This window comes from Hypanus sabinus, chromosome 26 (genome assembly GCF_030144855.1).
Source record: "Hypanus sabinus isolate sHypSab1 chromosome 26, sHypSab1.hap1, whole genome shotgun sequence".
Classification (NCBI taxonomy): domain Eukaryota; kingdom Metazoa; phylum Chordata; class Chondrichthyes; order Myliobatiformes; family Dasyatidae; genus Hypanus; species Hypanus sabinus.
This window is the reverse complement of record NC_082731.1, coordinates 32,480,461-32,494,247: the sequence shown is the minus strand read 5'-3', so window position 1 is coordinate 32,494,247 and position 13,787 is coordinate 32,480,461. Positions and strand designations below refer to the sequence as shown.

Genomic DNA, 13,787 nt, shown 5'->3' with positions numbered 1-13,787 from the left:
TCCCTCAGCCTCCACTGAGAACAAAGCCAATCTAAACAATCTCTTCTTGTCACTACAGCCCTCCATTCCAGGCAGCATCCTGGACAGTCACTTCTACTTCCACATCCTTCCTGTGGTATGGTGACCACAATTGTCCATGCTATTGCAAGGATGGCCTAACTAGGGTTTCTACAGCTTTAAAGTTACGCTCCACCTTTTGCCTTGGCCTGCAAATGAAAGGATGCCAAATGCTTTCTTCACCATCTTATCCACTCATGAACTCCAAAGCCCCCCCTTCCCCCTTCCATGCACAAGCAGCAGCAAAAGTATCAACCTACCCCCTCCTCCTGCCTACCTTCGCAAAGCGTCAGTCCCCCCACCACCCGTGTATTGTAAAACAGCAAAGCCCCCAAAGAGACCATGATCTAGAGTCCATCAAAAAGAATAATCCATCTCAACACTTCAGCATCCCACAGGCTCTTTCTCACTAACGAGGGAGAGAGGGGTATCACTCCTGCCACGGCGAGAGGGGAGGCCAACAGGTCACAGTTCTGTTGTTGCAATCTGCAGCGTAGCTTATTTTGACAACAGCATGCACTGCTCTCTCAATGTTCTGATCTCGCGTGACGTGTCAGTCGGCGACCTCGGGGGGGAATCGGGTCGTCTGCAGGGCCACACCCCAAAGGCGCACGTCTTCCTGGAGACATCAAAAATGCCAGTCCACTTAGTGAGCTCCAAGAGCGGGAAGCCACCGCCGGGAAAAACCACAGTTTAACTGCAGCTGCGGATCACGTACACTGGCGGGACCCTAGCCACTTTGATAAGGAAAGGAAAAGACATTAAAGAGAAGAAGTTAAACTGTTTCACGATGAGCTGGAAGAAGTTGCTCTTTGGCTCCAGCTTTAACTCCTCCTGTTTTATGTTTTTTTTTGTAGATGGGTTTGGCTGCAACCTCATTGACAAACTAGTTTTTAGTATGAAGCAAACTTGAACTGCACCCCTGTTGCGGTCTGAATCCTGGGTTTAGAATTAATTGGATCGTTTTTGGTTTCCAGATGGCAACATCGTTGAGCCTAAGATGTCGGCTAGTTTTGTTCCTGACCATAAAGCTCCCATGGTGCTGTTCCTGGATCGCGTCTATGGAATAGAAAATCAGGACTTCCTTCTCCATGTTCTGGAAGTTGGCTTCTTGCCTGATATGAGAGCAGCTGCCTCCTTAGATACTGTGAGTAGTATAATTTTAAGTGCCACCTTTCAGCACTTTTAGAAAATTCACAGAAAGTTTTACACGTAAAAGTATATTTGCATTCGAATATTTTACCATTGCATATATCTGTACTTTAGGCCAACCTATTTTCACCTTGGTACAAAAATGTGTCAAGACATAGGACAATAGTATTTTAGCGTGTTGCTGGTTCTTCTGATTGGTCTGGTGTGGAATATCACTTTCATTCATTCATTCACTCACTCAGAATAAAACATCAAGTCAAGTCACTTTTATTGTCATTTCAACCATAACTGCTGGTACAGAACATAGTAAAAATGAGACAATGTTTTTCAGGACCATCATGTTACATGACACAGTACAAAAACTAGACTGAACTATGTAAAAAAAAACACGGAGAAAGCTACACTAGACTACAGACCTACACAGGACTGCGTAAAGTGCACAAAAACAGTGCAGGCATTACAATAAATAATAAACAGGACAATAGGGCAAGGCGTCAGTCCAGGCTCTGGGTATTGAGGAGTCTGATAGCTTGGGGGAAGAAACTGTTACAGAGTCTGGTCGTGAGAGCCCAAATGCATTGGAGCCTTTTCCCAGACGGCAGGAGGGAGAAGAGATTGAATGAGGTGTGCATGGGGTCCTTCATAATGCTGTTTCCTTTGCGGATGCAGTGTGTGGTGTAAATGCCATTACTTCCATCTGTATTCCCATTAACCCGTTACTTCAATCTGTATTCACCAGAACCCGCAGGCTTGATGCAATATTTCAGTGACTGAACTCTTACCTCACGGTGGTTTAAATAATCACAGGGTTCTACGTCATGGAAATGCGCCTCTTCAGCCAAGTAGTTTATGCCAACCAAGGTGCATCCCTTAGCTAGTCCCATTTACCTGTATTTGGCCTATATCACTCTGAACAGAGACATAGAGAGACCTCATTCTCCCTTATTAGGGAGAGAGAGAGACTGTGGTATGTCGAATACCGGGTGAACAAATAGTCTTTGGGGTAACTGCAAGTCCGTGTCTTTGCTGTTGCCTTGCTCACGCTGAGTGCCTGGTGGAGGGTGCCGATGGTTTTTTTTGCCGGTTGTGGGAGGGGGGATCGTTGCTTGCTGCCGCTTACGCACAGGAGGGAGGGAAGCTGCGGGGGGGGGGGGTGGACTTTGAGGTTCGAACATTGAACTGTCATTCATTCTTTGGGGGCACTCCTCTGTTTTCGTGGATGGTTGCGTAGAAAAAGCATTTCAGGATGTATATTGTATGCATTTCTCTGACATTAAATGTATCTTTGAAACATTCCCTATCCATGTATATGCCAAAGGTCTTTTAAAGTTGTAATTCAGAACCAGGTTTATTATCTCTTATGTATGTTATGAAATATGTTATTTTGGGGCAGTGGTACAGTGTAAGACATAAAAAATTAATATGTTACAAAAATAAATAGCATGAAAATAGATTAGTGAGGTGGTGTTCATGGACCATTCAGAAATATAATGGTGGAGGGGAAGAAGCTGTCCTTAAACTGTTCAGTGTGGATCTTCAAGCTCCTGTACCTCCTCCTCGATGATGGTATCGAGAAGAGGATATGACCCAGATGGTGATGATGCTTAATAATGGATGCTACCTTCTTGAGACACCACTTTTTGAAGATGTCCTGGATGGTGGGGAGTGTTGTGCCCCTGATGGAGTTGGCTGAGTCCACAACCCTTCATCCTCTATTGATCTTATTCATTAGAGCGTCCGTCCCAAGATGTGATGCAACCTGTCAGCAGGCTCTCCACAGTCTACTTGTGGAAATTTGATAGTCCTTGGTGGCATTTCAAATCTCTTCAAATTCCCAATGTAGCATAGCCTCTACTACTTCCTCTAGCAGAGTCCCATATACCCAACGTTTGCCCCGCGGGGAAGGGGGTGGTAACATGACATGGTTTTCACCTTTGAAACTATAATGAACAACTAGGTATAAGCAAGAAAGTTTACTTACACATCGTCACTGCTTGGATATAAGCTTTGACAATTATCGGTAATCGAATTACCCCTGTTACCTTGGGCAATGATGCACCTCGCTTATGTTTGTAACACTTCCCCAGACTAGGCATGTTATAGGACATTACTTTTAATTGACTAATTTGTCTTGTAAACCACTCTTAATTTCGCATCCATAAAGTGACGTCATGGCTATTGTCACCATTTCTGCCCCTGTAGCTTTGCCCAATAAGCCCACATCTGCACCTTGAGCTGAGTGAAAATCTGTACTTTTCATTGTCATGTTTTGCAAAACTGAAGTTCTCATTGCTTTATCCAATTAAGGATGCTCATGTTAAAATACGGCATGTTTTCAACTCGTTACTTCATGAGAATGTTAGTCTTCCCTTCATTGCTCTCCAAGGATATTCTGAAATGTCACTGTTTTACTTGTCTCACACTGACAAAGTAATCTCTATTTGCCACCTCTGGCATCAAGTATTGAATTTAAAGTATTCATTATGGTGCTGGATTAAAGTGTGCTTTGAGCTCTGTATCAATTTCATCAAATACATTCCATGATGCCACATTTGTTCATGCTGTGTAAATGTCAGAGTTTGCCTCTGGCTTTTGTGTTTCTCCTGGATCATTGCATTTTGTTCTTCAGCATTATTCCCCCCCCCCCTTCCCTTAACAATATTTCCAAAATATTTTACAAATGCTGGAAATACTCAGCAGATTGGGCAGAGTGGTGGCATTAATATTTCAGGTTCTTTGAAAGGTCTTTCATCAACCTGAAACATTAATACTGTTTCTTGCTCCATTGGTTCTGTCTGATTGGCCAATTTCATTCGTGTTTTCTATGAAATTTCCAGGATTTTCAGCATTTTATTTTTGTATTAGTCTGTAAAATGGCATTTATCAATTTGACAATCATCAGTGAGGTGTGGAAGGCTTTATACAATAATGTTTATTTTTATGTAGATCAACAGAAATCAGTTGGAGGTATATAAAGTAATGAGAGATGTATTGCACACATATCAAAATATAATGTCATTTTGGGAGATTGGGAAGAACATTTAAACTGTACACAATGAGGTATAGATAAGAGAACATACTTAAGAACATAAGAAATAGGAGCAGAAGTAGGCCATCCAGCCCAACGGGCCTGCTCCACCATTCAATAAGATCATGGCTGATCTGTCCATAAACTCAGCTGTCAGCCTTTTTCCCATAACCCTTAATTCCCCTACTGTGTAACAATCTATCCAACTGTATCTTAAGTATATTTAGTGAAGAAGCCTCAACTGCTTTTCTGGGCAGAGAATTCCACAGATTCATCACCGTCTGGGAAAAACAGTTTCTCCTCATCTCCGTCCTAAATCTTCTCCCCTGAATCTTGAGGCAATGTCCCCTAGTTCTAGTTCTTATCTGTACCTTTCAAAATTTTGTATGTTTCTATAAGATCCCATCTCATTCTTCTGAATTCCAGAGAGTATAGTCCCAGGTGACTCAATCTCTCCTCATAGGTTAACCCCTTCATCCCTGGAATCAGCCTGGTGAACCTCCTCTACACTGCCTCCAAAGCCAGTATATCCTTCCTCAAGTTTAGAGACCAGAACTGCCCATAGTACTCCAGGTGCGGCCTCACCAGTACCCTGTATAGTTGCAGCATAACCTTCCTGCTCTTAAATTCAATCCCTCTAGCAATGAAGGCCAACATTCTGTTAGCCTTCCTAATAACCTGTTGCACCTGCAAACCAACTTTCTGTGATTCATGCACAAGCACTCCCAACAGCATGATGCAATCTTTCACCATTTAAATAATAATCTGCTCTTCTATCATTCCTTCCAAAGTGCATGATTTCACATTTACCAACGTTGTATTCCATCTGCCAGACCTTGGCCCATTCACTTAACCTATCTGTATCCCTCTGCAGACTCTCCACATCCTCCGTACAATTTGCTTTTCCACTCAGTTTAGTGTCCTCAGCAAGTTTTGCTACACTACACTGAGTCCGCTCTTCCAAATCAAGAGGCTTGGGGTGTGTGAGTGTGTGAGTGTGTGTGTGTGTGTGTGTGTGCGTGTGCGTGTGCGTGTGCGTGCATGTGTGTGCGTGTGTGCGCGTGTGTGCGTGTGTGCGTGTGTGTGTGTGTGTGAGAGAGAGCGAGCACACGGACTTGCACAAGCTGACTCAGAATAGAGCTGGTCTATTTCTGAGTTGATGCAGACGTTCAGTAGCGTAACAGTGGGCATATGTTCACTAAATTCTACTGGACTGGTCCCATTTCAAAGTTTCAAAAGTTAATTTATTATCAAAGTATGCATGCAGCATGAAGAGAGTGACGGCTTGAACACAGCGCCTTCCAAGGAGAGCGACTACTTGAGCACTTGCTCTCCTCCACATTCGCCTCGTTGCTTCAATCTTTCTTAACGCTTTAATCGGCAGGAAATGGGGTTGATTACGGTCCCATGCCCCATCTCTGAGCTGTTCCTCCTGGAGGCAGCTGGAGCTCATGCTCCCCACCTAGAATTTGCATTGAGACAGCAGAGTGCTAGATTACTCAATCGTTGTCCAAACTGTAAGGTTGGGCTCCAACAGTTCCAGAAACACATTTAAGATAAAAAGAAGACATAGAAAAAGTGAAGTAAGTATTTCCTGAGCAGTTATAGAGAGTTTTATCAACCTTTCTGGTATTTTTGGTCCAAGTTGGGTTAATGTTTTGTCTGTAATAAAATGACCTGATGGGTGACATGGAAAACAAACTTTATTACTGTATCTCAGTACACATAACAAGAATAAACCAATTTACCAATTTATAGTGTGGTGCAGTGGGTTTACCTTGACATTCAAGCCATTTGCATGTGACCTATTGCTACAAGGACTTTCCCCATCTGTTCTTGCCCATCATTTCCACGTGACTCCGTTTAAATTTTAAGTGATATTTGAATGAGTGAAGTTGTGTTAAAAAGCTATGTTCGTTAATACTCCCGAGTGCGTTATTGAATTTGATTGACACGCGATATAAATGATGTTCCTCCCTAGGTCGCTTTCAGTACCACTGAGATGGCTCTGGCTTTGAACCGATACCTTTGCACTGCAGTTCTTCCTCTGATAACCAAGTGTGCCCCATTGTTTGCTGGAACAGAACATAGAGCTATAATGATTGATTCCATGCTCCACACCATTTACCGATTGTCCAGGGGTCGTTCACTGACTAAGGCACAGAGGGACGTTATTGAAGAATGTCTCATGGCACTTTGTAGGTGAGTTTGTCGCTGTAAGATAATCAAGAATAATTTGTTTTTGTTTTGGTACAGTCAGCAATCCAACTGCAGATTATACTGGATGCTGTCAAGAAAGAGTTAGATAGAGCTCTTAAAGATAGCGGAGTCAAGGGATACGGGGAGAAGGCAGGAATGGGGGTACTGATTGTGGATGATCAGCCATGATCACATTGAATGGCGGTACTGGCTCAAAGGGCCGAATGGCCTACTTCTGCACCTATTGTCTATACTTGGGCTTGAAGCTGAGATACATCCTAGGGTGCACAGGGACACATCATCACTAAAGTAACCTGGGGTTATCAGGTGTTTTGGGTCATTCAACATCAGACAATCTCTCCCACTCGAGCCCTCCCAAGTTGATCAGGCCCTGGCTTGTGTCCCAGCCGCATTGGTCCACGGGTCAAACCTCTTGATCTATAGCCATCTGGAGGCTTGCTATTCAACGACATTCGATAGCCAGTCTTCTAGTAGTGCAGAAACTAATTTAAAAAAAGGCTAGATGGTGGTGTCGCTCTCCAAGATGATAATGTAATAATACTCCTCTTCCCACTTCATCAAAAGTTATAGTGCACATCCACCTCAACATTGTCCCGGCACTTCATTTATCTAACTGTGCCACACATTCCCTGTAACTACAACACTTCTTTCTGCATTCTATTTTATTTTTGTTACCTTGAAGTAGGATGGCACGCCAAATAAAAGTTTGTCAGTCTATCACACTACATGTGAGAATAATAAGCCAATATAATGTGATGTGGCACACTTGTCTTCATTGAATGGGATGCTGAGTACAAGAGTTGGGATACATGTAACAGCTATACAGAACATCATTTGGTCATTTTGGTCATTATGGTCATTTTGACCATAACTGTTGGTACAGTACATCCTAAAAATGAGACAATGTTTTTCAGGACCATGGTGTTACATGACACAGTACAATAACTAGACTGAAGTACGTAAAAAAACAACATGGAGAAAGCTACACTAGACTACAGACCTACCCAGGACTGCGTAAAGTGCACAAAAACAGTGCAGGCATTTCAATAAATAATAAACAGGACAATAGGGCAAGGTGTCAGTCCAGGCTCTGGGTATTGAGGAGTCTGATGGCTTGGGGGAGTCTGGACGTGAGAGCCCGAATGCTTTGGAGCCTTTTCCCAGACAACAGGAGGGAGAAGAGATTGTAGGAGGGGTGCATGGGGTCCTTCATAATGCTGTTTCCTTTGCGGATGCAGCGTGTAGTGTAAACGTCCATGATGGCGGGAAGAGAGACCCCGATGATCTTCTCAGCTGAACTCACTATCCGCTGCAGGGTCTTGTGATCCGAGATGGTGCAATTTCTGAATGAGGCAGTGATGCAGCTGCTCAGGATACTCTCAATACAACCCCCGTAGAATGTGATGAGGATGGGGAGGTTGGAGATGGACTTTCCTCAGCCTTCGCAGAAAGTAGAGACACTGCTGGGCTTTCTTTGCTCTGTGACGACACCGGTGCCAAGCTGTATCAGCCCTTGCCCTTCCCTTGGACAACATCAATGGCGTGGAGAGGGGAGACTTGCAGCATGAGCAGCTGCTGGCCTCCCATACAACCCTGCCCAGGCCTGCGCCCTGGAAACTTTCCAAGGCACAAATCCATGGTCTATCGAGACTAACGGATATTTATTATTTTATTTAGCAAGACTAGTTCAAAAAGACATTTTGGTCAGCTTCGTCACTGGGCCAAAGGGCTGTATAACATACATGATTCTATGACATACAGACTCACTTTCAAGAATCTTTACAAATCATGTTCTCGGCATTATTTTGCATATTTTGTCTTCGTTTACACATTGGTTGTTTGTAGCTCTTTATGTATATGTTTTCATAAAATACTGTTGTATTTCTTTTTTCCTGTAAATTCCTAGAAGAAAATGAATCTTGAAGTAGTATATGGTAACATATGCGTAATTTAATAATAAATTTACTTTAAAATATGACTCTGCGACCTTAAGATTGACTGTTCTTTCCCTGCTTTTACAGCTATCTTCGTCCATCAATGCTGCAGCACCTGCTGCGTCGACTGGTGTTTGATGTACCGATATTGAATGAATATGCCAAGATGCCGCTCAAGGTTAGTTTCATGTGTATACCTCTCCAGTTTTTATCAAATATTGATAGTATTTTTATCAAATACTGTATGTATTTTGAGAAGTTGTATGAAATTCAGCAACAAACTGTTCACAAATATAGACTCCTGAAAGCGCTCAACAATCAAACCATTTCAGTGGGGCAAGACAACAGGTTGGGTTAAGGAACCTTCTTCATGGCTGGAAAAGTGCAGAGCAGGGATCATGATAAAATGGAGAGACTGTTTGTAACCCAGGTCCTCATCGCAGTGATTACTTTTAACAATTAAGCTGGAACATAATGAAATAGTAACAGTTTGAGGTAGAACAATGCACAAGGTGGTAAGGCCACAGATTTAGGGAGAGAAAAGGGGCTTTATATGAAATTTTTATTCTCAGTTTTGGAAGTTCAGCAAAGGAGTGAGTGGATTGGCCCGTGTTATCTGCGGCAGCATGATGTCAATTTAAAGAGTGTATCTGCCTGCTCAGGAGCTGTGTCAGTCTAATCCTGATCTGTCTAGGTGTCCATCTAGTAGTGATTCCACCATCTCTCCGGGCAGCACATTACAGGCACCTACCATCCTGTGTAATAAAAAGCCTGTTGAACATCTTTAAATTTCTTCCTCATGACTTAATCCTGTATAAATATATATGGAGCCAGCTTCCAGAGGAAATGGTTGAAGCAAATACATTAAGTACATTTAAGATGTCTGTGAATGACAAAAGTTTAAAGCGGAGGTTCCCAACCTGGGGTCCATATACCCCTCAGTTAATGGCAAGAGTCAATGGTACAAAAAAAGTAGAGAACTTTTTAACTCTAGTTAAGAGAGATATGGACCTAGTGCTGGGAAATGGGGTTAGCTTGAATATACTGAGCTTGCATCAGTCTAAAACTCTCTATGCCAATAAATGCAGTTATCAATGTAACAGGAAAATAATTGAGGGAGGAGGCCTGAAACAAGGAGTGTTTCGCATATCCAACAGAGACTCAGGCATACGTGCAAAGGGACTAGTTAGATCTCTGCACCAAAAAGAGGTGAAAGGTCTTTGGTTGTAATTGTTGACTGAAAAATAATTATTTTAATTTTGTAACATAAAAAATCATTTTATAAAGCTATCAATGTGATTACTTGGAAGGCATATGTAAGGAAAACCGGATCCTGCTGTAGTATTTTGACCACAGTGTTTGAATTATAACTTTGAGCTCCCAGCGGGAAGCCTCATCTGCAGGAAGCGCCTGGCGGACTTTCAAGCATTGATGTTAATTATTTACTCACCATTAATTCTAGTAAAATGATGAACAGTAAGGCTCCCACCAGGGAGCACAAAGCCAGGTTTTTTATTAATAAATTACATGAAAAGGCTTATTTAGTGCTGCAATTTTAATTGCCAAGTGGGTATAACATTACTAATTCAGAATTGTTCCATGTTCTGAAAAGCTCGCCTTGAATAATTCCTCAGGATAACAGAAATTGCCCTTTGTTTTATTATGTGGTTGATGGTTTGCTGACGACGATAAGGTGTTTCACAAACTGGAACATATAGTTCTATATCTATATATTAGCCTTATTTGTTATATGTACATTGAAGCATACAGTGAAATGAACGGTTTACGTCAACGACCAACAATGTGCTCTGGGAGCAGCCCGCGCATGTTACCATGCTTCCAGGGTCAACATAGTATGCCCACTGTTATATCGTGAACAAAGTTACTGGAGAGACACTGAAGCTACAGAAGAGTTTTATTCAGCAGAAACAAGGAACAGGCATCATATTTTGGAGGCAGAGGCCTGTTCGATTCAATATTACATGACACTTTAGATGCTAATGATCAAAGTCATAGTTGATGGAGAAGATCCTGAGAGGCAGATTTTATGAGAGGCATAATAAGATTAGGAATAGTCAGCATGGCTTTGTCAAGGGCAGGTCGTGCCTTACGAGCCTGATTGAATTTTTTGAGGATGTGACTGAACACATTGATGAAGGTAGAGCAGTAGATGTAATGTATATGGATTTCAGCAAGGCTTTTGATAAGGTACCCTATGCACGGCTTATTGAGAAAGTAAGGAGACATGGGATCCAAGAGGACATTGTTTTGTCGATCCAGAACTGGCTTGCCCACAGAAGGCAAAGAGTGATTATAGACAGGTCATATGCTGCATGGAGGTCGGTGACCAGTGGTGTGCCTCAGGGATCTGTTCTGGGACCCTTACTGTTTGTGATTTTTATAAATGACCTGGATGAGGAAGTGGAGGGATGAGTTAGTAAATTTGCTGATGACACAAAAGTTGGGGTGTTGTGGATAGTGTGGAGGGCTGTCAGAGGTTACAGTGGGACATTGATAGGATGCAAAACTGGGCTGAGAAGTGGCAGATGGGGGTTCAACCCAGATAAGTGTGAGGTGGTTCTTTTTGGTAGGTCAAATATGATGGTAGAATATAGTATTAATGGTAAGACTCTTGGCAGTGTGAAAGCTCAGAAGGATCTTGGGGTCCGAGTCCATAGGGCACTCAAAGCTGCTGTGCAGGTTGACTCTGGTTAAGAAGGCAAATGGTGCATTGGCTTTGATCAACCGTGGGATTGAGTTTAAAAGCTGAGAGGTAGTGTTGCAGCTATATGGGACCCTGTTCAGACCTCACTTGGAGTACTGTGCTCGGTTCTGGATGCCTCACTACAGGAAGGATGTGGGAAACATAGAAAGGGTGCAGAGGAGATTTTACAAGGATGTAGCCTGCATTGGAGGGTGCCTTATGAGAATAGGTTGAGTGAACTTGGCCTTTTCTCCTTGGAGTGACAGAGGACAAGAGGTGACCTGATAGAGGTGTACGAGATGATGAGAAGCATTGATCATGTGGATAGTCAGGGGCTTCTTCCCATGGTAGAGGTGGCTAGCATGAGAGGGCACAGTTTTAAGATGCTTGGAAGTAGGTACAGAGGAGATGTCAGAGGTAAGTTTTTTTACACAGAGAGTGGTGAATACATGGAATGGGCTGCTGGTAATGGTGGTGGAGGCAGATACAATCGGGTCTTTTAAGAGACTCCTGGATAAGTGCATGGAGCTTAGAGAAATAGAGAGCTATGGGTAAGCCTAGGTAATTTCTAAGGTAAGGACATGTTCAGCACAGCTTTGTGGGCCGAAGGGCCTTTATTGCACTGTAGGTTTTCTATGTTTCTAACTCCTTCTTTGCACCTACATGTCAGGCACATAAAATAAATGTTGATCATCATTGTCTGGTTTTCAGTTAATCGGAGTCCAAAACTCCAGGAAACTATTGTCCAGGGCTGCATTTTAAATTTAATCTACAATCCTCAGTCAGGTCTAAAGATTGGTTACTGAAGTTAATATTTTACTATATAACCTAACACCCATGGCTTATGAGCCCTTTCCTACCAGTGTGTCTTTGAAATATGGGAGGAAACTGGAGGAGCCAGAGGAAGCACAGGCACAGGGAGAACATACAAACTCCTTACAGACAGTGGCAGGAATTGAACCCGGATCACTGGTGCTGTATAGCATTGTACTAACTGCAATGCTACCCATTATATGTTTGAATCGAGTTTTCTTTGTCAGTAACTATCAAAAAATCTGGTTTATCTAAGGGAATTGCACAGTCCTTAAAAGTTGAACAAATAATTCCATTTGCAGTATGTGGTATTGCATGACAGATGTTCTGTGGGTGGACTGAAGACTGAGTGCTATCATTTGCCATTCATTACTTATTTTCAGCATTACCAGCTGAAACTGGGCGATATTTTCTGCTTAAGGTTATGCTTCCTCAGATTACTCGGCATTATTATTCAGGCTGTTCTCCCACTTTACATAACCTTCAGTGCTCCGCTGTAGAAGTTTGAAACATGACGCTACCAGACCGCTGCAAAGCCACGTGTGTATTTTGAATGTGTACTACCATTTTCCCAGTTATCACCTCTTTTCCAGGCTGCTTCCATGCATCTGAATCAGGTTTATTATCACAAGCTTACGGCATGGAATTTGCTGTTTTGTGGCAGCACCATAGAACCATACATAAACTATACTAGAAGTTACAATAAGAAATAGATTTTAAAAATTAAGTACTACAAAAAGAGAGAGAAATAATGAGGTAGTGTTCATGGGTTCACTAATCTTTCAGAAACCTGATGGCAGAGGGGAAAGAACTGCTTTAAAAATGTTAAGTGTGTGCCTTCAGGCTCCTGTATGTTGCAAAATACAGTACCACTTTGGATTCACAATATCATCTTCCATTAATCCCAATAATTCCCATCCCATGGCCAAGTGGTTTCTAAAATGAGACAGATAAAAATTAACACTGGGAATTCTCTTGGAAAGAGTGATCACTTATGATTGACAAACACGTGGAAATCTGCAGATGCTGGAAATTCAAGCAACACACACAAAATGCTGGTGCAACGCAGCAGGCCAGGCACCATCTATAGTGAGAAGCACTGTTGATGTTTCGGGCGGAGACCCTTTGTCAGGACTAACTGAATTTTCCCTCTCCCTCCTACTTTCAAATCTCTTACTATCTTTCCTTTCAGTTAGTCCTGACGAAGGATCTCGGCCCGAAACATCGACAGCGCTTCTTTCTATAGATATTGCCTGGCCTGCTGTGTTCAACCAGCATTTTGTGTGTCACTTATGATTGAATTTCTTCTATAAATGGAGGGCACAGTAGTTCAATTTGATGCCAGTTTATCATGCCTAGACAGGGGAGACTGTAATGAGTTGAGGAAGGAGTTACCCTAGATTAGGAGCATAGGCTATATGATGGAATAGTGGAAGACTGGCAAAGAGATTTTTAAGTATTCAACGAAAGTATATTCCAGTTAAAAGCAAGGACGGCAATGATGGGAAGAGCCAGATCACGCTAGATCACTAAGGAAATAACGGAAGTCATCAAACTGAAAGCTTATGCATACAAAGTTGCAGTGAGTAGAAGGAAACTGGAAGCTGGGAAAACTTTAAGGAGCAACAAAGAATCACTAAGCAAGCAAAAAGGAAAGATAAGATAGATTATGACGCTAAACACAAAGTACACTGCAGATGCTGTGGTCAAATCAACACGTGCAAACACGTCCTGACGAAGGGTCTCAGCCCAAAACGTTGACTGCTCATTTTAACGGATGCTGCCCGACCTGCTGAGTTCACCTAGATTATGAGGGTAAACTATCAGAAAATATTTTTAAAAGTTTAAAATTTTTATAATTATATAAAGTAGGAAAGGG

General features: G+C 42.4%; 1 protein-coding gene across 1 annotated transcript in view; it reads left to right on the top strand.

Moving 5' to 3' along the window:
• LOC132381739 (ryanodine receptor 1-like) overlaps positions 1–13,787 on the top strand; it is a 500,293-nt gene that overhangs the window by 236,270 nt on the left and 250,236 nt on the right. The window contains exons 48-50 of the mRNA XM_059951310.1: positions 1,035–1,204; positions 6,219–6,439; positions 8,479–8,569. Of these exons, the coding sequence (XP_059807293.1) occupies positions 1,035–1,204; positions 6,219–6,439; positions 8,479–8,569 (482 nt within the window). The remainder of the gene's footprint in view (positions 1–1,034; positions 1,205–6,218; positions 6,440–8,478; positions 8,570–13,787) is intronic.